The sequence below is a fragment of the Ursus maritimus genome, unplaced genomic scaffold (genome assembly GCF_017311325.1).
Source record: "Ursus maritimus isolate PB19 unplaced genomic scaffold, ASM1731132v1 scaffold_26, whole genome shotgun sequence".
NCBI classification, from domain to species: Eukaryota; Metazoa; Chordata; class Mammalia; order Carnivora; family Ursidae; genus Ursus; species Ursus maritimus.
Genome location: NW_024425119.1, coordinates 40,140,873 through 40,165,420, shown reverse-complemented (window position 1 = coordinate 40,165,420; position 24,548 = coordinate 40,140,873). Strand labels below are relative to the sequence as shown.

The following is a 24,548-nucleotide window of genomic DNA, read 5'->3' as shown; positions in this document are numbered from 1 at the left end:
CTATACATTCTTTTCTTTTTTGATGGGAACTCTTCAAAATACAATTTCTCAGAATTCCTATCTTTATATTTTTTTGATGACACAAATTACCAATATCAAAGCAGATAATAAAAAACTCATAATATACCAATTATAATGAGGTTTTCAAAGACAAATTGGCTAGTAAATGTCAATTTGAAGAGTATATCTAAGATTAGTCTTTGTACAGGACAAATTTTAAAAGCCGACAAATGCCACAAATATCACAAAAAACTCCCATAATAATTTGACAAATTAAATGCCAGTCACACTTGAATATTACTTTTTTCTTACATTTTTGGCTACATACTCTTTGATTGCTTCTTCATATGGCAATGATTTAATAATACCATTTTTTAGAGAGGACAAAAAAGATGATTCAGTCTTTTCTTAGCATGGCAGATTAAATTTTCCCTTTATTCTTTTTAAAGATCTGTTTATTGGGGGGGGGGGGGAGGGAGGGAAAGGGAGAGAGAAACCCAAGCCGACTTTGCACTGAGTGTGGAGCCCAATGCAGGGCTTGATCCCATGACTCTGAGATCATGATCTGAGCCGAAACCAAGAGCTGGATGCTTAACCAGCTGCACCCCCAAATTATTTGATCGTTTAGAAAAGTCTCTTTCAGGTTCACAATTTGTTTTTGTTTTTTTTAAAGATTTTATTTATTTATTTGACAGAGAGAGACAGCCAGCGAGAGAGGGAACACAAGCAGGGGGAGTGGGAGAGGAAGAAGCAGGCTCTTAGCAGAGGAGCCTGACGTGGGGCTCGATCCCAGAACGCTGGGATCACATCCTGAGCCGAAGGCAGACGCTTAACAACTGCACCACCCAGGCGTCCCAAAGGTTCACAATTTGTTATTGGCAATGTCATGTAAATTTAGTTCGTTAGCAAACTGGGGAAAAACTTGATTAGGTTTCTTTCATCTATGAGCTAATATTCCAGAGCTTTTTTTTTTTTTTTTTTTTTTAAAGATTTTATTTATTTATTCGACAGAGATAGAGACAGCCAGCGAGAGAGGGAACACAAGCAAGGGGAGTGGGAGAGGAAGAAGCAGGCTCACAGCGGAGGAGCCTGATGTGGGGCTCGATCCCGGAACGCCGGGATCACGCCCTGAGCCGAAGACAGACGCTCAACCGCTGTGCCACCCAGGCGCCCCTCCAGAGCTTTTAAAAACGTGTAATTTGTTGTGATTTATTTTCTCACTGTAAATAAATATTCACTTTTACATGTCTTTATATTTGTAATTTTTAAAAAAAATTTTTATTTAAATTCTAGTTAGTTAACATACCATGCAATAGTGGTTTCTGGAGTAGAATTCAGTGACTCATCGCTTACATACAACACCCAGGGCTCATCCCAAGGGCCATCAGTCCGTCCTTTGTCCCCATCCTCCATCTAGCCCATCCCCCACCCACCAAGCACACCCACCCCCACAACTGTATAAGCATCAGCCTCCCCAAAACCTGGTCAACTGCAGTGTAGAGCATGCTCTTGGGTCCTGCTATAGTTATTTGAGGTGTTGGGGCTGGTGCCTCAGGCCCCAAGCCCAGGAGCTGAGTACTGTCAGATCGTCTGGGCCAACCAAAAATGAAAAATGGACACAGGTTCAAAAAGTCACCAGAATGGATCAAACTAAAATGTCTCTTTATGGGCTCATCTCTGAGGTATTTTAGGTCCCCCGTAACATTACCAGACCCACCCCTATCTTTGCTTCTCAAGGATCCCAGAATTGGGAGGAGCCTGCCTCTCCCCTTCTAGGCCTGGTGACTTTTTTTTTCTTTTTCTGGTGAACAGGGTTTCAAAAACTCAAAAACATGCCCATGTCCTTAATGAAATCAAACACTTTACTGGCAGTAATATATACTGTGTTTAAAAAAGCAAACAAAAAGGTGTTTACAAAAGCAAGGTGATTGGCAGCTCCTTGAAAATTAAGGGTGGCCAAGGGTTTGTGCTAGCACCATCTAGTGACAAAAAGAGGTAAGTTCGGCTCACCAAAATCTGTCACAACGCTGGGGAGAGGGGCGCCTGGGTGGCTGTCCTTAAGCATCCGCCTTCGGCTCAAGTCATGATCCTGGAGTCCTGGGATGGAGCCCCGCATGGGGCTCCCTGCTCCGCTGGGAGCCTGCTTCTTCCTCTCCCACTCCCTCTGCTTGTGTTTCCTCTCTTGCTGGCTGTCTCTCTGTCAAATAAATAAAAATCTTAAAAAAAAAAAAAAAAGACAAACACTGGGGAGAGAAAGGGTACCAGTGCCGCTGTTCCAACCCCACCCTTTTCTGGAAGTTGTTCAGAGTACTGTGGTTTACTCAATTCCACTGTGACTTTTGGTCATTAACTTATGTCCCCAAATAGATGAGGCACAGATGGAAGTATGAAGTACAAACTGAGAGGACAAGAGACAAGGCCCATTTTAACCTCTGACAGTGCTATCTGCAGGCTCATACTTCAGTCCCTTAGAAGTTCAGCAAGCCACTGGCTTCATGTAGCAGGAGGCCCTTTAAGATGGCAGGACAGGTGGGGAGAGGTCAACACAACTCTGCTGACCCCTGGCTGAACCTGCTGGATATTCTGGGCCATCCTGGCTTCTAACTGGAAACTGCTACCTGGGCTAACCCCTCGGTTTCTCTTTACCAGCTCTGTTTTTTTCCTACCTCTGGCTCAGCCTACATTTTGCCTACCTCCATCCCACTTTGCCTGTTTCAGGTCAGCTCCTTTCTTCCTTCCATTCTAATTTTCTCAAAACAAACCTGGCTTCAGTCATCTACTTGCAGCTTCTATTGAGTTTGGTTTTGTCTTCCTAAATTTTACTTCATGTGGTAAGTACACTTAATATGAGATCTATCCTCTTACCAGATTTTTAAGTGTACAGCACAATATTGTTACCTACAGGCACAGTATTGTACAAGAGATCTCTAGGCCTTATTCATCCTGCATAACTGAAACTTGCAGCCATTGATTAGCAACTCCCCCTATCACTCTCCCCCTAGTCCCTAATAACTACCATTATATTCTTTGTTTCTATGAATTTGACTATTTTAGATATCTTACATAAGTGGGGTCACGCAGTATTTGGCCTTCCGTGACTGCCTTATTTCACTTAGCAAAATGTCCTCAAGGTTCATCCACGTTGTCACATATGGCAGGATTTCCTTCTTTCTTAAAATGAATACTATTCCATTGTATATAATACCACATTTCTTTTACCTATTCAGCTGTTCAGGGGACATTTAAATTGTTTCCACATCTTGACTCTTATGATAGTGTCACAATGAACATGGGAGTGCTACTATCTCCTCAAGAACTTGATTTAAATTCTTTTGGATAAATACCCAGATATGGGATTGCTGGGTCATATGGTAGTTCTATTTTTAATTTTTGGAAGAATTTCCATAGAGGTTGCACCATTTTACATTCCTGACAGCGTACAAGGGTTCCACTTTCTCCACATCCTTGCCGACACTTGCCTTTGTTTTTGTTCTTCTATAATGGCTATCCCAACACGTGAGGTGTTATCTGATTATGGTTTTGATTTACATTTCTGTGATGGTTGGTAACATTGAGCTTCTTTTTTATATACCTGTTGCTCATTTGAATGCTTTCTTTTGGAGCAACGACTATTTAAATCCTTTGCCCATTTTTAAGTTGTTATTAGTTCTTTTGCTATTGAGTTATAGGAGTTCCTTATATACTTTGGAAATTAGTTCCTTATCGGATTTATGGTTTGCAAATATTTTCTCCCATCTGTAACCTTTTCACTCTATCAATGGATTTCATCTGCACATAAGGTGTTTAGTTTGATGTAGTCTTGTCTGTTTTTGCTTTTGTTGTCTATGCTTTTGGTGTCATATCCATGCAGTCATTGCCAAGATCTGTTTCCTCTTTTTTTTTTCTAGCTATCATACAGTTTCAGATGTTATATTTAAGTTCTTAATCCATTTTGAGCTGATTTTTGTGTAAGATAAGTGTCCACTTTCATTATTTTGCATATGAATAGCCAGTTTTCCCAGCACCATTTATTGATACTGAGATTTCAGTCAACAAATATTTATTGAGCATCTCTGGGCCGGGCATTATGGTAGGTATAGGGGATTCAAGGCTGAGAATAACATAATGGTTCCAAGCACATCCTCTGGAACCAGACTGCCTAGGTTCAAATCCTGGTACCATCATTTCTAACTGCATGACCTTGAGCAGGTTACAAATTGGTTGCACCCCGATGTCCTCATATATAAAAAAGGGATAACTACGGTCTTTTTCTCACAGGACTGATGTGAAGATTGGAAAAATTAATATATGTAGTGGTCCTAGCCAGGCGTCTGGCACCCGATAAGCACTCTCGAGTGCGGGCTCTTAAGGCAAGGTCCTTGCCTCTCAAGGAGCTCACAATTTACAGTTGCTCCTATCCACCTGACCCACTTGGCAGTCAGGACCATCTTGGTCTTCTGACACTTCAAGTGACCCGTAGCTCCTGGCTACCTTTTCCTGGAACCATGGGATGAACCGGGTGCAAGTTCCTATATCACAGATTCCTTGCGTGACTCTGGGTAAGTAATTTCTACCCTCTGGATCTCACTTAAGGCACTTGTAAAGGAAAGTAGCTGGACCAAAATTGATTTCCAACATCCCAACAAACTCCTTTTTTTGGATAGCTCACGTTGAAACTATGTCAGCTTGGGCAAGTCACGTAACCTCTCTGCCTTCGTTTCCTTACCTGTAAAATGGGATAATATTACTAACCATCCCCTAGGCTGTGGCGAGGGTTCAACAAAGCAACGCAAACCCGGCTGGCAGTGCTCTCCCGGTGGACGCCAACCTTCAAACCCACCTGCCTCTGTCATTCAACGCAGGCGCGCTGCCGCCCGTGCCGCTCGCAAGCCGGTTTCCGACTTCCGGTTCCGCTGGGAGCCAGAGGCCAGACTGACTAATGGCGGCGTCCACGGAACAGGCCACCGGGGGCGTTGAAGAGGCCGCGACGGAAGAGGCACCGCGAATTCTGGAACCCGGGGCAGCCCCATTTGGAAATTTCCCTCATTATTCCCGCTTCCATCCTCCAGAACAACGGCTCCGCCTCCTGCCCCCAGAGCTGCTTCGCCGGCTTTTTCCTCAGAGTTCCGAAACGAGGCCGATCCTGGGGCTCGACGTGGGGTGTAACTCTGGGGTGAGTGACGGAGGCGGGGTCGGAGGTCGGGGAGCCGGGCGGTTGGCTTCCTCCTCTTTCGCTGGGGCTTTGGTTTGGGCGTGGCATCACACCCATCACGACTTTTCAAAATGAGTTTAAAGGCGTCGCGTGGCCAACCCCGTGCTGCTGCTACCGGACCTCCAGGGTCCCGCCACCATCTGTCTTAGGAATCTTGGGGAAGAATAATTTTTAACTCCGTTCCAAATTTTTGCGTCCCCTCCCGTGCATTCGCCGCCTCACGACCAAACCTCATGTGGGAAGGGCCACCGTATTGGGGCTTCTGGCACTTGCCTCCTGTCCAGCGTGGCTGGCGACCTGGCTTCAGAGAAGGGGCTTCCGGAGACCCACCTTTGGGAGCGTAGGGTGGGGATTGGTTTACTGGGAGAGATGAGCCGGGGTGACGGAGTCATGTCTGGAATTAAGATTCGTGTGCCATATAGTGTAGGATGGACCCTGGAGCCAAGTGAATATTTACTTAAAAAGCAATACTTAAAAATTGACTGAGTACAGTGGAGAGGATTGAGAGAGAGAATGTGGATTCCTTCTGGCGGAGGAAGGCATTGCCACGTCTTCTTACCGCAATGTATCCTTAGGCGTAGAGTGATTATAGTGAAATCACATCCAGAATATGGAATGTCCCTCTGACACCTATCTGTAACTACTAGCATATCCTAGAGGAGCATTCTGACCCTATGATTGTAAATCATAGGCATGTAATAAAAAGTAAGTTGCTACTCCTGACCCTAAGTTCTTCTTTCCCCCTACACAGTGGCAACTGCTGTTTTTCATTTCTTGGGTATGCATCCTGTGTGTACTCGAGCATTTATGTATGTATAAATATTCCACCTCTTTTAGCTTTATACATAGTAGCACAGTATTTTTCACCTTTTCACTTAATAATTTGGAGGTCACTCATGTCACTACATTCTTTTTTAGCAGCTTCAAAATTGTATGGATGTACCATAATTTGTGGGGTGCTTTATTTACATTTCTAAAACTCCCAGGCCCCACTCTTAGACCTACTGATTCAGAATCTTGGGTGATTGAGCCCTTGCGTCTGTACTTTCTTTTTTTCTTTTAAGATTTTATATATTTGACAGAGAGAGAGAGCACAAGCGGGGGGAGTGACGGGCAGAGGGAGAGGGAGAAACAGGCTCCCCCCCTGAGCAGGGAGCCAGATGTGGGGCTCCATCCCAGGACCCTGGGATTATGAACTGATTCAAAGACAGACGCTTAACTGACTAAGCCACCCCAGCACCCCTGTATTTTCTTTTTTAAGCTTCTAGGATATTCTGGGAAAGGTGAATTGAGGATGGAGAGGTTGAAGAGATGTGGAGGAGGGACTGATGTGACAAAACGAGTAGTCAAACTGGCATACCCAAGATCAGATTGGAAGAGGGAGTTAGCAAAGAAATAAGTATAGAAATGGGGAGAAAATTAAGCAGCATAGTATAGGACCTTCCTATTCAAAATGTGGTCCTTGATCTACAGCATAGGTATGACTTGGACGCTTATTAGAAATACAGAATCTCAGGGGGCGCCTGCGTGACTCCGACCACTAAGAGTCCGACTCTTGATCTCAGCTCAGGTCTTGATCTCAGAGTTGTGAGTTCAAGCCCCACATTGGGCTGCATGCTGGGTATGGAGCCTACTTACTTACTTACTTACTTAATTAAAAAAACCCTGGAAATACAGAATCTCAGTCTCCCCCCCACAATCAACTAAATCAGCATCCTTATTTTAATAAGATCCATAGGTGAGATGCATATCATTAATTGCTAATATGGATATTAAAATGTGAGAAGCCTGGTATAGAGGAAAGAACCTAATGTAGCCTAAATCATTCCATATACTGACTATGTGACATTGGACAAATCACTAGCCTCTGAATCATAATTTTTAAAATAACAGAATTTTTTGTGCACTATGCCACATATATAGAAGAGTGCGTAAAACTTAAATTTACAATTTATGAATTATTATAATGTAGACACCTCTATGACAATTGTCCAGATCAAGAATAAAATATTGTCAGTGCCCCATGAGTCCCTTACATCACTTCCCCTGTTCATAATCCCCCCTCTCCACCCAAAGGGAACAGCTAGCCTGACTTTTATTATCATTTACTTGCTTTTCTTCATAGCTCACTATTTTTGTATCCCTAAACAACGTAGCTGAATCTTACCCATTTTTGAACTTCATATAAATGGAAGCTTGCCGTGTATTTTGTTTTGTGTCTTGCTTTTTTACTCAGCATTGTATATTTGTGAGAGTCATCCATGTTGATACGCTGAGCTGAATTCCTTCATTTGCAACTGCTATTTAGTATCCCATCTTAATATACCATTCATTTATCCATGCTACTGTTATTGGACATTAGGTGACTTCCAGCCACACTTTCTTCACCTGCACAAAGGGCATAAGTATTTTCCTTACAGGATTGTTGTACAGAGCAAGATGATACATAAAAATGCCTTGAAAAAATGGATTAGAACAACACAAATCTGAATTGGTTATAATGGTTATAGAAGTCAACATTAGAGAAAGGAGACGGTGGCTTGTTAAAGAGTCAAAAAGTTACGGAGATGGTGAAAATCACAAATCATTAGACTTGGCTAGAAGGAAGATCAGCAGTGACTTTTGGGAGTAATGGATGCAGAAGCAGAATAAATCTCAAGCGGGTGGGAAAGCATAAGCCAGGTAGTAAAACTGAGGCTGCAGAGTGAAGGCTAAATGAGGAATCTTTGGAATCCAGACTTACCCAACCACAAGTCTGAAAAGCATATTTTACTAAGATGGCACTTGCTCTGTTCCTCACCTTCCCGTTAAGGAACACTGGTTATGCCCTTGGAACTCTTTCCTCCTCCCTGGGGTCTGAGATACCTTAAAAAAGAAAAGAGAAAAAAGTGAGTTTACCAGCATATTACTTAAGCTGGAAAAGATTGCTCTCAGCTCCGTTGCTGCATTCATTTGGCTGTAACTTTCAACCATACAACCCAATGTACCATCAAAGTCAGGAAAGTGTAGAGAGGACACGTTATAGCCTGAGACCCCTGGAGGGCGCTGAGAACCTGCTCTGTGGAAAATTTCTTGGGCAACCTCCTTAGTCTAGGAGCTTCACATCCTATACGGCCAAGAGTAAGTGACAGTCCAATGGGATGATAAGAGATAGAGGTTTTTCTTCCATTCATTGGTTGAGAGCTGCAATGACAAAGCTCTTTTGGATTTCTCTAGGATCTGAGTGTGGCTCTTCCCTACGTGATGGGGAGACCTGCTCAGATGCCTCAAGAGAACTCCATCTACTCTGCTGCGACATAGATCCAGTCCTGGTGGAGCGAGCTGAAAAAGAATGCCCTTTTCCCGATGCCCTGACCTTTATCACCCTGGACTTTATGAATCAAACGACCCGGAAAGTACTCTTGAACTCTTTCTTAAGCCAGTTTGGACGTTCGGTTTTTGACATTGGCTTCTGCATGTCAGTAACCATGTGGATTCATCTGAACCATGGGGACCATGGCCTGTGGGAGTTCCTGGCCCACCTTTCCTCCCTCTGCCGCTACCTCCTTGTGGAGCCACAGCCCTGGAAGTGTTACCGGGCAGCTGCAAGGCGTCTCCGGAAGCTGGGTCTTCATGATTTTGACCACTTCCGTTCCCTTGCCATCCGAGGTGATATGGCCAAACAGATTGTGCAGATCTTGACCCAGGACCACGGCATGGAATTAGTATGCTGCTTTGGCAACACCAGCTGGGACCGAAGTCTTCTGCTCTTCAGGGCAAAACAAACCCCAGAGACTCATCCGATTCCTGAATTACTGACAGAGGAAGGGAAAGAAAGGAACAGATTAAGATTCTGGAGACAGTGAGATGGGAGGGTGGGAAGACCAGGAAAGAGATATGGAAAGGGTGTTATACTAAGAATTAAGTTAATTTTCCTTAATTCATGATTGGAAGGCAGCCTCAAAACGTGGCGGAAGCTTTTGGCAAAATGTCCAAGACGTGCAGTTGAAAGAATCAGTATCTATTTCCTACTGTTTGAGTTGATCGTGGAAGAGAATATGTCTGTGGAGCGATGAGCTGGACTATCCAGATTGAGATGGCCTAGACAAAGTGGTCCTGGTTCTAGGATACGGAAGGGGCTGCTTTTAATGGTTAAGAGACTTAGGCCAGGCTAGCCTTAGAATGTATCAGTTCCATGGGCAACGTGAATCTAATCTGGCTTCTTCAGGCTTTTTCTGGACTTACTCATCCTGCCTTCAGGCAAAACCTCACAATACAGTCTGGAATGAAGAGTCACTGGCGTGGCTAAAGGAGAGGGTTAATAAGAAAAACATCTTATCTTTCCAGAGCAGGTCAAATCTCCAACATGCCCAGGCTCAGCACAGCAGGTAACAGATACTGGCCAAAATGCACTGACTAGCGTTTATAAAATGTTTAAAAGATTTAAATTATGAACCCAATAGCCAGCTGGTACAAATGAAATTAATGAAGTGGAACTGTATAATTATATACAATAAAAGTGACTTGAGTATGATTGAGAATGCCCTGTGATTCTGGCATACGTAGGAAACTTCTGCTTTTAACCACTCTATCCAGGGAGGTTTCAGCTCGAGAAAAAGAACCTCACCCAAGCTCAGAATGGAAAACATACCAGAGAGTAAGTTAATTCAGGACTTTTTTTGTTAGCGTTCTCTGCCAAAGCATGCCAGTACGGGGGCAGGACTATGTGCAGCGAAGCAGCATAAAATGCAGTCTACGATTGGATGACTTTAGCATTAATGCTATGGGATAGGTGTCACTGATGTTTGTCAGGTTTTGACACCTGTGAGTTGAGTCCAAGGGAAAGTAGAAGATGGAGAAAGATTTGTTTGGTGGAGAGAAGATGAGAAAACAAAATATACCTAGCTAAGAAGGGAGACTAGATTGATGAGCTTCAAATTCCTTAAGATCCTATTATTTTCTGAAGTTATAGAAGGAGGAATAGGGAATAAGAGAGTCTGAACCACCAGTTAGACGTTGGACCTCTTGATGGAGAAGTTTGTAAAAGTTCCTGCTAGAGAATTTCAGCTTTATGCGTGAGAGAGCAAAAACTAGCTCAGTCCCTAAACGATAGGAGAACGGAACCTAAACCCTCATTTAGGAAAACCAATTTTTCTATTTTGCGCAGGATAATTATGTGGTTGGTGCCATTTCCAATCTCAGACTCCAGTACTACTTTTCAATCTTTTTATATTCCTGCCCCTGATCACTTTCATCCTAGTGACTCTTGTAAGACTTTTACCCTTCTGCAGGTTCTTGACTCTATCCCTGCTCCATTAAAGTATGCAGATGACCAACCAGTGCCATTCTTGTTTGCGTGTCAGGAAGTCTTTTCTTGCCCTCAGTCTTAAACCCCTTCATCTTCCCTCCTTTTTACTTCTGAACTTTCCCAGTGAGCTTTCACCCAAATAACCTCTGCCCAAATTCCTGATCCCAACCTCTACTACCTCTCCCCAACTGCTTTATTGAGGATCCCCTTGGTGTCTCCTTGGCCTCATTAACTCCTTCCTGTCCACCTGCCAACATGCTCAGTTCTCTCTCATCTTCAAGACCACCAGCTTTTCCTCTGTTCAGTCTCCCTTCAAGTTTATTCAATCTCTCCTCACCAAACATGAGCAAAGCCCTTAAAAGAATAGACCCCACAGCCTCTGCTCTCTCATTTCCCATTTATGAATGACCCCTGAATGCCAAATCCTGAGGCTTCTTCTTCAGTCTTCCTCCTGGGTCATGGCACTATTCAGTACTATTGACCCCTTCTTTGAACTGCTCTTCCTTGGTTTCCTCACCATGCCCTTCTCCCTTTATTCTCTTCCTATCTCTTAGTTGTTCTCTACTCTTGAAGCAGTTAGTTCAAATTTTAGTTGAACTTAAGTTACCTGGAGAGTCCTGGACTCATCTCCAGAAACAGTGATTCAGGTTAGGAATGGGGCCTGGGAATCGGTTTGGTTTGATTAGATTTTGTTTTCTGTATTTTTTTTATCGTGGTAAAATGTATATGACATAAAATTTACCATTTTAACTGTTTTTAAGTGTACAATTCCGTGGCATTAAATACATTCACAATGAGGAATCGGTTTTTTGTTAAAAAAAACCCCAGGTGACTCTGTTGCAAACCAAAATAGAGCACCGATTGCTTAGGGTTCCTTAGGGTCCATCCAGTCCTCTTCTACATATTTTTCCTCGGGTGAGTTCCTCCACTCCCATGCCTTTAGCAACCACCTATATGCTAATATACTGGCTAATATACCCAAATATACTGGTGACCCCACCTCCACAGTTGTAGCTTAATATTTTTCCTGTTTCGTAGTCATATTGCCCTAGATAGTTCTTAGTCACCTCAGAGTCAGCATATCCCAAAGCAAACTCATTACCCTCATTCCAAACCTAATCCTATCTGTTGTTGCCATCCACCCATTGTTCCTCATTTATGTTCCCCACATTGACAAAGTCCAGTAAATTCTGCCAATAACACGTAAGTCCCATTTATTCCATGTGGCTGGTACCTACCAGGTATTTCTGTATTAAGTCATCGATCCTCTAAACCCTACCGCCAGTGTTCCCTTCATCAAGTATCTACTTATGCTAGTTATTATGCTTAAAAACCTTCAGTGGTTTCGTAGTGCCTAGAGCCCTGTCCTTTATCCAGTGCCTAAACCAATGTTGTTCAATAGTAGCCACTTGCTATTTAAATTAAGTAAAATGAAATAAAATTTGAAGTTCAGCTTCTCAGTCATACTAGCCACATTGCAGGTGTTCAATAGCCACATGTGACTAGTGGCTGCCTTATTAGCACAGATTTAGACCATTTCCATCACCGCAGAAAGGTGTGTTGAACGGCACTGGTCTTCATGTTTTTCCTCCACACACCAATCACACTGAAGTCACCTACCACCCTGTCAGACTTGCCATGTCCTTTCATTCCTCTGAGACGTAGCACAAACTCCCTCTATTTCCCTTCTTTCTCCCCCAGCGCTACGACCTTGCAGCCTGGTTGAACTGTTTGTCCTAAAAGATGGCTCAGATGTTACATTTTGTCAGAAATCTTCCCCCAACCCCTGTAGCACTTTGCATTTGTTCTTACAATCTAGTGAGGACTTTGCGTGGAAGCCTCTATTACAGTATTTATCTCATCATACTATAATTACTTATATGGCTCTGGCCCCGCACCATAAGACTGATGTCCTCAAGTCTAACTTATCTTTGTACGTTGAGGCCTAGCACAATGGCTGACACGTGGCAGGCAGCTGAGAAGTACTTGCTGAATTAATATATGAATGAACAAAAGAGAAGTGTACCTGAATTGAGAAGAAAAGGGAGATCTATGATTGGACAGAAGATTGCCCAGGAAACTGAAATGGGGAGAAATTAGAAAATTGAGAGAGAGCTAAGCTTAGCCTTTGGCATGGAAGTTTGAGGTATATTTTCTCAAACATATCTTTGCAATAAAAGGTCCATTTTGGGGTGCCTGGGCGGCTCAGTTAAGCATCTGACTTCGGGTCAGGTCATGATCCCAGCGTCCTGGGACTGAGCCCCCATGTTGGGCTCTGTAGGCAGTGGGGAGTTGGCTCCTCCCTCTCACTCTGCCCTCCCTGTTCGTGTTCTCTGTCTCTCTCTCAAATAAAATTTTAAAAAATAAAAATGAAAAATAAATGTCCATTTCAAGGCCTGGGCTATTGGTGGTTTGGTATAGGACAGCAAGGCTAGATATAAAAATTTGGAAGCTGTTCATATACAGTGATTGAGGTTTAAAGAGTAGTAAATTCCAAAAATACATAGATATGATGAGAGGACCAGGTCCTAGGTCTGAGGGCTGCCAGCTGTTATTGAGTGAAGGGGGAAGGAGGAACCAAAAGAGGTCTGGTTAGAAACAGGAGAAAAGGGAAAAAAGAGATAATAATATAGCACCATGTGCCAGACAACATAACAAAGCCAAAGCAGAGCTGGGGTTTGAACCTAGGCAGTGCAGTGGCAGAGGCTGGGCCTTAGCAACCATGCCTCGAGATGCCACAGAAATCCAAGACTGGGAAGAGACTCCAGGAAGCCAGTGTAAAAGAGCATGAGCTTTGGAGTTACGGTGCTCCCTCAAGGTATGTGTTCAAACGTGAGAATAGGAGACGTAGCCAGGCCACTCTTGGCTATTCCAGATATTCTTAGAAATCCCCTCAGAGAAGTCAGGCCTAACTCTAGGTTGAGTACCTCAGTAGCACCCCCGGTGCTGCCTACCGTCTAAACAGGTCTGGCCCTCCTGAGTGTTTTGGAAAAGCAGGTGGCGGCTACATAGAGCAGACATAGACACCCCTAAGTCTCTCTCAGTCCTAACTACCTTCTAACTGTACCTTTGACTTGCCAGCTACCCTAACCTGCCCCTGAATTCCCGAAATTCTCAATCTACCCCAAACTTTGATCCCTGAGTTAGGACCTCCTAAAAGTGAGTTTCAGTCTGTTTCATGCTTAGGGGGTAGGGATGCCAAGGCCACCTCCAGGATGCATTAAGATCCAGAGACCAGGCACATCCTTCTCAGCCCCATGAGATCAAGTGCAGTGGAAAGAATCAGGTTTGGAATCGAGATGTCAGTTACTCATTGCAGGACCACCCTGTTCAAGTCACTTAACCTCTCTGAACCTCAGTTTACTCATCGGTACAACTGAAATCACAAGACCTTCCTTTTCTTATGCCCAAATGAATTGGAGGGTGGACAGGTATTAAACAACAACAAGGTGCTGTGACACTCTGTAAGCATGCCACAGACTACAACTGTGTTTGTTAGATTAAAGGCTCATGAGAAAAACATCTCTGTAGAAAACATGCATCTCACTATCTCTAATAATTTGTTTTCTAGGACAAGGAAGTAATGAGTTCAGCTTCGGCACTACAGAGCATTTTAAAGGAAGCAATGCTGGGAGGGAATGATCGTTGCTAATGGAAATGAGGCCAGTTCATGATGGTCTCAGAGTGATCACAGTGTTTACAGATGTGACTTTACCTACTTCTCTGTAAATCTTAAGGATACTTTGAAACTTTGTGACTCTGCTGCTGGTGCTCTCTGCCTTCACCAGGGCAGTGCAAAGAAATGTATATAAGGCTGTGGCAGGTTGAATAATGGTCCCCCAAGATGTTTACATCCCAATCTCTGGAACTTGTGAATGCTACCTTGGATAGCAAAAGGGACTTTGTAGATGTGTACAGATGTGTAGATATATAGATTAAGGGTTACAGATTTTGAAATTGAAAGATTAATCTGGATTATCAGGATGGACCCTAAATGTAATCACAAGTGTCCTTATAAGAGGGAGGCAAAGGGAGATTTGACCATAGCAGAAGAGAGAATGATAGAAGCAGGAGGCTGGAGTGATGTGAGGAAGGGTTGTGAGCCAAGAAATGCAGTTAGAAAAGCCAAGGAAATGGATTCTCCCCCGAAACCTCCAGAAGGAATGCAGCCCTGCCAACACCTTAATTTTAGACTTCTGACCTCCATCCCTGTAAGAAAATAAATTTGTGTTGTTTTTAAACCAATAAGTTTGTAATAATTTGTTAGGAACAGGAACAGGAAACTAATACAGGGGCTCGGACTACAATGAGACTAGACTACAAGCCAAGTGGCACCTGTCCCAAATAACTCCTTGATGGCAGAAAATGGCCCCAGTGACCAAAGGGATAGGCAGGGGCTCCATCTACACGGTTAACTGAGGACTCCTCAGTCACTAAAACCTTTGGGAGATGCTTCAGCATCTGAACCTGACCTCTTCTGTCGGCTGAGCAGTTACCTAATCTGTTGCAAGGAACCGTTGTATTTGAGGTCTGTAGCGGTTAGTTTCAAAGAAGAGCTAGAGTGTTCATAATGTTGAGGCCCTGCAACCCTGAAGGTGTTGATTGCATACTGGCTTATGAGAGCCTTTGGAGACACTGAGAATATCTTTGGCTCTAAGAAATCGTCTTACTTATCCTCAAATCAGCATAATTTAGGAGCCAGCACTAAGCATGATGAGCCTTCTTGAGGGACAAGAATAGACAACGGGGGGCGCCTGGGTGGCACAGCGGTTAAGCGTCTGCCTTCGGCTCAGGGCGTGATCCCGGCGTTGTGGGATCGAGCCCCACATCAGGCTCCTCTGCTATGAGCCTGCTTCCTCTCCCACTCCCCCTGCTTGTGTTCCCTCTCTCGTTGGCTGTCTCTATCTCTGTCAAATAAATAAATAAAATCTTAAAAAAAAAAAAAAGAATAGACAACGGTCCTGGATATACTTTAACTTAAAATATATATATGTACGTGTATATACATATAACATGTATATATATGTAAATCCAGTATTTTAAAAAATGATCATTTCAACATTTAGTCAGTATACAAATTATTAATGAGATATATGTTACATTATTTTTTTATTCCATCTTCAAAATCTGATGTGTATTTTAACTTGCAGCTCGTCTCAATCTGGACCACCCATATTTCAGATGCTCATTAGCTACATGTGGCCAATGTATACACTTTTGTGGCAAATCAAGAAGTATTTTATCAAATTCCTTTCATATACCCAGTGTGCTTTTAGCTGCTTTCGGGAGGTGGGGTAGGGAAAAGTAGATTAAAGAATACTGGACTTCCAAAGGTTAGATTTTATTTCATTCAGCAAATATGTTAAAGTTGAGAAAAGGAGAGGCTCCAACAGGCAGCACGTTATCATGTGAGCTTTAAGCAAAGGAAAAATCTTTGTGGGCTACAATAGGCATGGAAGACTTTCTAGAGGATACGGGATTTGAGCTGTTCCTGAAAGGAATATAGCTTTTGCAATATGGACACGGGGAAAGGAGCATGCCCTGTGAGCCTGGAGAAGGGAACCTTTCAGCAAAGGTGCAAAGGAATGGGTGTTGTGTACGTTGAGAACAGATAGGACTAGCTGGTCTATAATGGAGATGTCATTCTGAGCAGTAGTGAGAAATAACAGTGGCCTTCACATTTAAGTAGATTTTGGATGAAATGTTTAAAGTAAAAAGAAAACCCATAAACATACCAGAGGAAAAATGTTTAAAAAAAAAGGTACTTTTTTAAAAAAAGCATAAAAGCCATCAGGGAAAAGACTGATAAATCTGACTACCTATGGCAAAGGAAAAAGAAAACCCAGTAAAGTCAGAAGACACACTACCAACTAGGAAAACAATTTGCAATACATGTGACAGACGAAGGGTGAATTTCATCATAACACAACTCGTACACGTCTTTTAGAAAAAGACATTCACAAAAAACGATAATGGCAGATAAACACCTGAAAACTTGTTTAATCTTACTAGTTACATGCAAATAAAAATAATGCAAGAATATTTCAGCACAAATTTTTTAAACAGTGATGGTGAGAATGTGGGAAGATAGGTATTCTTACACCCTGTTAGTGGGAATGGTAAATTAGCATGACCATAGGAAGGCAGTTTGTCAATATTTATCAAAACGTACACTGCACACACCCAGGAATTCCACGGCTAGGAATTTATCCTGTGGATATACTCACATACATATGCAAGGATGTATGTACAATGTTATCCATTACAGTTGTCTGATAAAGTGAGAAGCTGGCAATAATCTAAATGCCTATCAGTAGGAAACAAATAATATGGTGCAGCCATAAATGGATTACTATGCAATTGTTAAAAAGAACAAGATTGATCTATCTGTTAAAATAGAAAGGTCTCTGAGATATTTTAAGTGCAAGAAGTAAGGTGCAGAAAAGTATGAATGGTAAGATTCCACTTTTGTACCTTTTAAAAAGAATATATACATAGGAGGTAATAAAACATCTAAAAATGAAAAATCAAAGAATAGTATGAGCATATTTAGTTATATTGAAGAATCAGCCAGAAAGTTAAAATGGCTCATTATTAGAAGTGGGAAATGGAGCACATAATTGCTCTTATGTTATTTGATTTGTTAACCATATGTACATAATGCTTTTTAAAAATAATTTTAAATAAGTTTTAAAATTTAAGCAGTATCTTTCTAAAAATAGCTTTCTTTTTTTTTTTTTTTTAAGATTTTATTTATTTATTTGACAGAGAGACAGCCAGCGAGAGAGGGAACACAAGCAGGGGGAGTGGGAGAGGAAGAAGCAGGCTCCCAGCAGAGGAGCCTGATGTGGGGCTCGATCCCAGGGCTCGATCCCAGGGCTCTGGGATCACGCCCTGAGCCGAAGGCAGATGTTTAAGGACTGAGCCACTCAGGTGACCCTAAAAATAGCTTTCTAAAAGAGTTCTCATCCCCACCCACCTGCCTAACTTTTCCCTCACAGCGTAGTCAAAATTCTTGAAAAAGCTTTAAATACTTCTTGTCTCCATTCCTTACTTTGTACATCTTTCTCACCCCTTCAAAATTTGGTTTTGCCAAAGTCACCAATGATGTGGCTAAAGTCAGCAGGTATGTCTCAGTCCTGATCCAACCTGACGTTAGTAATATCAGGAACTTTTTTTTTTTTTTGGAAACCCCTTGGGCTCTGGTGACAGCACTTAGCCAGTTGTCTTCCTCCTTCTGTAGAGACCCCTCTCTAATGTTGCTGTTCCTTAGGGTTCTGTTCCAGTAGCTCTTTCCTCACATGATCTCCACTCCATGGCTTCAGTTACCACCTATGTTCTGATGTTCTCAAGCCTCACAAATCTCTTATCTCTAGTCCAGATCTCTCTTCTGAGCTTTAGAATTACTTATCCAACAGCATTTTACATTAATACTTTCCAACCTTTTCCATATCATGGCATATATAAAGCATGATAGTATTTTCATGGCAACAAACCTTACCAAGACTGCTGTCTTTCCCAGGAAGTTCGTGCTGCCCTGAGGGTTGAGAAAATACACAGCACATCTGTAACCTCCTGAGACACCACCGTTGGGACGCTCTTACCTCCTGGATAGACATTTCCGCTGGGACATCCCCCAGGCATTTCAAGGTGAACATGTTTGGAAGTGAGCATATCATCTCCCAAAACTGCTCTTCCTCCAGTGTTTTCCATTCAGTGAGTGGCCCTACCATCTGCAAGTTACCGAGTCCAGAAGTCTTGGCCTAGCTCTCTGCTTCCCTCCCCTTCCAGTCCCAAGACCTGCTGACTCTGGTACTCTATTTCTTGAGGTGACCTCCTTTCCATCACCACTCACTTTCCCAGTACGGAGTCCATCATTTCCCATTTTTTCCCCTCAATTACTACAAAAACTTCCTGTTCTCTGACTTTAATCTTCCTCTCCCTAAACCGTTCTCCACATTGCAACCACAGTAATCTTTCTAAAATGCAGTTCTGATGATGCCAACCCCCTGCTTAAAACCATTCGAAGGACTGACGTGAGCAGTGATCTGCCGGTCACTCGTCAGCACCATGTGCACCATTAGACTCTGCTACCAAACGGTTTATTACCAGCAGCTTATAGCAACTAAAAGCCTAAGAGACCTGTTTTACAACACAGACAACTCATAAAGAACAATATGTGATGGGGCACCTGGGTGGCTCAGTCAGTTGAGCATCCAACTTTTGGTTTCAGCTCAGCTCATGATCTCAGGGTTGTAAAATTGAGCCCCACGTCAGGCTCTGAGCTCAGCTGGGAGTCTGCTTCAGAGTCTCTTCCCTCTCCCTCTCTCTCTAAAATAAATAAACAAATCTGTAAAAAAAAAAAAATACATGATGAATGGTATATTACAAGGGTAGAAAACCAACTATAGGACTTCTATATAATTTTTAATAATTTAAGTGACTAATACCACTGAGGAATGAAAGCGTCTTAAGCCCCATCAGAGACAGAAAGCGATCATGGGGTAATAGTAGTTATACTTCTTTAACCTCCTGTCAGTGAAAATGAAGCTTTATTAAGTCTAGAGAATCTGCCAAAATCTGAATGCCTAAACTTTCAAGTGTACAAGAGCCTTTGAGTAAGGAGGGCAGATACTTGCGCTGACAAGTGCAAATGTTCTGGCTGTGTTTTTTTTTTTAATGGTAAACATCTAAATGAAAGGTAAAAAAAATCCAGATGGTCTGTTTATTTCCCAAAATTTAGTTATTTGGAAACATCCCAAAATAGTTAGAAATGCTTTGCATACTATAAGGTTTTTCTACCCTGTGCTTTTGGAATGCAGTAGATACATGGAGTCTTACTGGATTTGTAAGCCCTATGAGGAAAGGATCATGTCTAATTTTTGGTGTAAACCCAGGACTAGCCCACTGATCCCTATTTGATAAATATTGGCTGACTGAATGAATTAAGAATCAATGCTGCAAGATTCCAGAAATGCCACTAACATCAAGCTCTCTAAAGACTCCACCAAAAAACTATTAGAATATGGTGGCTCAGTCGGTTAAGCGGCTGCCTGCCGCTCAGGTCATGATCCCAGGAGCCTGGAATCCAGCTGGCATCCAGCTCCTCGCTCAGCAGGGAGCCTGCTTCTCCCTCTCCCTCTGCCTGCTGCTCCCCTTGCTTGTGCTCTCTCTCTCTCTCTGTCAACTAAGTAAAATCTTTAAACAAAAACAAACAAAAAAAACATTAGAATAAATGACTAATGGGGCACCTGGATGGCTCAGTCAGTTAAGCATCTGACTTTGCCTCTGGTTGTGGTCTCTTGTAGTCTTGGGGTCTTGGGATCAAGCCCCTTGTCTGGCTGCATGCCCAGGGGGAGTCTGCTTGTCCTTCTGCCTCTGCCCCTCCCCCACTCGTGCTCTCTCTGTCTCTCTCTCAAATAAATAAATAAAATCTTAAAAAAGAAAAAAAGGATAAATGACAAACAAATCCAGTAAAGTTGCAGGAGACACACTTAATATACAGAAATCTATTATGTTTCTATAATGCTAATAACAGACTATCAGAAAGAAAAATTAAGAAAACAGTCTCATTCACAATTACATCAAAAAGAATAAAATACCTAGAAATAAATTTAACTGAGGAAGTGAAAGACCTATTCTCTGAAAACTATAACTCATAGATGAAATTGAAGAAGACACAAATAAATGGAAAGATACACCCTGCTTATGGATTGGAAGAATTAATATTGTTAAAATGCTCATATTAGCCAAAGCAACCTACAGATTCAATGCAAACCCTATCAAAATACCAATGACATTTTTCACAGAAATAGAACAAATAATCCTAAAATTTGTATGGAACCACAAAATACCCCAATAGCCAAAGCAATTTTGAGAAAGAAGAACAAAGTTGGAAGCATCACCCTCCCTCCTCCCTGATTTCAAACCATACTACAAAGCTGCAGTAATCAAAACTGAATGGTACTGGCACAAAACAGATACAAAGGCCAATGGAACAGAATTGAAAACCTAGAAATAAATCCACATACATATGATCAATTAATCTACAACAAAGGAAGCAAGAATATACAAGAGGGAAAAGACCATCTCTTCAATAAATGGTGTTGGTAAATTGTGCGATTTTATGCAAAAGAATGAAATAACCGCTATCTTAACATCATACACAAAAATCAACTCAAAATGGATTAAAGACTTGAATGTAAGACCTGAAGCCATAAAAGTCCCCAAAGAAAACATAAGCAATGAGTTCCCTGACATCAGTCTGACCAACATGTTTTGGGATCTGACTCCACAGACAAGGGCAACAAAAGCAAAAAAATAAACAAATGGGACTACATCAAACTAAAAACCTTTTTCCACAGCAGAGCAAGCTCTCAGAAAAAACAAAAGGCAACTTATTGAGTGGAAGAAAATATTTGCAAATCATATATGTGATAAGGGGCTAATTTCTAAAATATATAAAGAATAGCAGGGGCGCCTGGGTGGCTCGGTTGGTTGAGTGTCTGCCTTCAGCTGGGGTCGTGGTCTCAGGGTCTTGAGATCGAGTTCCGCGTTAGGCTCCCTGTTCAGCAGGGAGTCAGCTTCTCTCTCTCTCCCTCTGCAGTTCCCTCTGCTGCTCCCCCTACTCGTGCTCTCTCTCAAATAAATAAATAAAATCTTAAAAAAAAGAATAGCCAAAACAAAAAAATCTGATTTAAAATTGGCAGAAGGGGGCGGAGCAAAAAATAAATAAAAAATAAAATGGGCAGATGGTCTGAGTGGACATTTTTCCGAAGACATACTAATGGCCAACAAGCACATGAAAAGATGCTGGATATCACCTAACCATCATGGAAATGCACATCAAAACGCCAATAAGCTATCACCTCACAGAATGGCTATTATAAAAAAAAAATAAATAACAAGTGTTGGGGCACCTGGGTGGCTCAGTCGGTTAAGCGTCTGCCTTTGGCTCAGGTCATGAGCTCACGGTCCTGGGATCAATCCCCACATTGGGCTCCCCACTCAGTGGGAAGTCTGCTTGTCCCTCAGCCTCTGCCCTTACCCCTGCTCATGCTCTCTCTCTCCCAAATAACTAAATTAAATCTTAAAAAAAAAAAATAACAAGTGTTGACAAAGATGTGGAGAAAAGCGAACACTTGTGCACTGTTGGTGAGAATGTAAATTGGTGCAGCCACTATGGAGAACAGTATGGAAGTTACTCAAGAAATTAAAAAGAACTAGCATATGATCCAGCCATTCCACTCTGGGTTTTTATTCCAGGAAAACCAAAACACCCCCATGTTCACTGTAGCATTATTTACAATAGGCAAGATATGGAAAAACCCAAGTGTCCATGAATAAATGAGTGGATAAATAAGATGTGGGGGTGTGTGTGTATACATACATATACGTATAGTACATATGTACATACGATGGTATACTACTCAGCCATAAATCAGAATGAAATCCTGCCGTTTGCAGCAATATGGATGGACCTTGAGGATATTATGCTAAGTGAAGTAAGTTAGAAAAAGACAAATACCCTATGATTTCACTTACATATGAATCTGAAAAACAAACAAAACCAGACATATAGATACAGAGAACAGACTGATGGTTGCCAGAAAAGAGGAGGGTAGGAGGGTGGGCAATATGTGTGAAGGGAATCAAGAGGTTGAAACTCCCAATTATAAAATAAGTCATGGGGACGTATTTTACAACATGGGGAATATGGTCAATAATATTGTATTAACTTTGGTGACACATGGTAACTAGACTTATGGCGATCATTTTGCAATGTATATAAATGTTGAGTCACTATGTTGTACACCTGAAACTAATATGATATTGTATTTTAATAATAATATTTCAATTAAAAAAAATAAGGTGAGCTTTCTCAGAAATGAAAACATGTTCACGGAGAGATTTGCACAAGAATAGAACAGCCTTATTCTAATAGCCCCAAAACTGGAAACACCCAAATATACATCAACTGGGGAATGGATAAACGAATTGTGGTATATTCATACAATGAAATGGTACTCGTTACTAAAAAAGAATAGATTGACATTAGTCAAAAACATTACTAAGCTAAAGAATATAGACAGAAAAAAGTGCATACTATTTGATTACACTTACGTGAAATCCAAGAACAGACAAAACTCTGGTGATGGACTTCAGGAGGTTACAGGGGGTGGGTGGTGGTAGGTGCAGGGCAGTTAACAATAAATACAAATGGGCATGAGGGAATTTTCTGGGGTGATGTCTCACTATCTTGTTTTGGGTGTTATACAGGTGTATATTATTGTTGAAATTCACCAAATAGAACACCTAAGATCTGTGCATTTTATTGTATGTTAAGGATAAACCAATCAATAAAATTTGTTTTAAACCCAAGGTGAGAGAGCTGGTGGGAATAACCATCAGGAGGTCTTTTAGCTCCAGTATAATAACTGACCTCAGGCACTCATTTCTATGCTCAAGACCCCAAAATGAGTTCTTTATCACTTATCCTGTCAAATCCATACCCTCATTCTGATCTCCTCCATACAAAACCTCTTCCACTACTTCCACTCCCCACCCAGCCAAGGTGATCTGCTCACTGTCCCAGGCAGCTAATTTGCTCTTTCCTGAGTCTGTTTATGTCCTTACCCTGCCTGAATCTATTCAAGTTCTCTCTGCCCTTCAAATCCCATTCTAAATTAAGGAACCTCCTTCAGAGAGGAACTCTTGATTAATCCTAGCCAATTTGAGCAACCCAAGATCCCTCAGCTTTATGTTCCTTTATTGCACTAATATGATGCGTTAATACATTCAGTGTACACCCACAATAGAAGCAGTTTTAATAAAATGGGCAGAGACAATGGCTAGGAATCCCTTTGTATTTCTCTGCAGAACCCCATTCAGAACCTGCATTAACGGGCCAGTCACTACCATGCAGATTGTGAAGACTATAGGGTATCCAGACAAGGGCAAATATTTCATCAAGGGCCAATGAGACTGATACCGAAGGGAGCTCTGAGACCCTGCAGGGGCCTAGGTGGGCTGTTTGCTTTTCTTCTTTTCAGCACCCGGTTAGTTCAACGGGGCAGGTCCCCACCAAGACAGCAAGTGGCTGAGAACAAGGTTATATTTTTTTCTCTGCTCAGCCTTACCTCCTCCAATGAGGAAACTATCAGCACTACTCTGAAAGCAGCGGAGCCTGTTCCCAGCGCCCCGTTTTCCACAGTACTGGGAGGACCCAATACCGATCCGGAGGAGGAAAAGTGAGGAGGGAGCATTTAAGGCCAAGGAGGCACTCAAGCGTCTTCCCATAGATTTACACCCAACACGTAAGCAGGAAGACAAATTACAAACACTAACGCTCACAACCACATACACACGTGCACGCCCAGCTCCACAGAAGCAGACGCGCATGCCCGTGGCTCCGCGCGCACCTACTTAGTTTTATCTGCTATAGATACCCCTCATTCCACCCCCGCTCGGCCCACCGCGGCTCCCCCTACCCCGGCACCGGGGAGGTTTACCCAGCCCGACCCGACGGCAACCGAGGAGAGCGTTTCTCTATAGGGGGAGGGGAGGTCCTTCCCACTGGGGCGGAAGCGGTGCTCTCCGGACGGGCGGACTTAGCTCTCGTCCTGGGAACATCTGGAGGGGGCTGGGAGGGGCGCGCATCCAAGACGAACGTGGATTGGCTGCGCGGAAGAAGAGAGGCGGGGTCTGAGCGAGGGGCGGGGCTCACTGGCCCCTTTAAAGCCTTGACATCAAGAGGCGGCCCCAGCACCCCCCTTCTTCTGCCCCCCGCCCCCGAGCCGCGGCCATGGACCCGGCGGATCCGGCCTGCCCTGGCCCAGCTCAACACCTGATTTCGGTGAGTTCCAGGCCTACTTGGGATTTAAAGGGCGGCGAGTGGAGGGGCTGTAAGCTGTGGGCTGGGGGTGGGCGGTTTGAAGGGTAAGGCTCTCGTGGCAGCCCTGGGTCGGAGGGGGCGGCGCGCCTTCCTGCCCGGACCTCGCTGCCTGCCCCTCCCTCCCGCCGCACTGTCCCCGGCGCGGGGGGGGGGGG

General features: G+C 42.9%; 2 protein-coding genes and 1 long non-coding RNA gene across 6 annotated transcripts in view; 2 read left to right on the top strand and 1 right to left on the bottom strand.

Annotated features, from left to right (window-relative positions):
- Nucleotides 1-1,841: 1,841 nt before the first annotated feature.
- Nucleotides 1,842-4,980, bottom strand: LOC121105420. Its single transcript, XR_005837925.1, has 2 exons — nucleotides 4,841-4,980; nucleotides 1,842-2,197 (listed from the first exon to the last, which is right to left on the bottom strand). It is a non-coding gene; the product is annotated as an uncharacterized LOC121105420 (long non-coding RNA).
- On the top strand, nucleotides 4,847-9,725 carry BCDIN3D (BCDIN3 domain containing RNA methyltransferase). Its single transcript, XM_040642428.1, is given in 3 exon segments — nucleotides 4,847-5,173; nucleotides 8,429-8,441; nucleotides 8,444-9,725. Coding segments are annotated over 3 exon segments (861 nt in total). The 5' UTR covers nucleotides 4,847-4,939; the 3' UTR covers nucleotides 9,058-9,725.
- Nucleotides 9,726-24,150: 14,425 nt separating this feature from the next.
- Nucleotides 24,151-24,548, top strand: part of NCKAP5L (NCK associated protein 5 like) — a 30,410-nt gene continuing 30,012 nt past the window's right edge. For all 4 annotated transcript variants that reach the window (XM_040642425.1, XM_040642426.1, XM_040642427.1 and 1 more), the window contains exon 1: nucleotides 24,151-24,354. The gene's annotated coding sequence lies outside the window, so the exon portion shown is untranslated. The remainder of the gene's footprint in view (nucleotides 24,355-24,548) is intronic.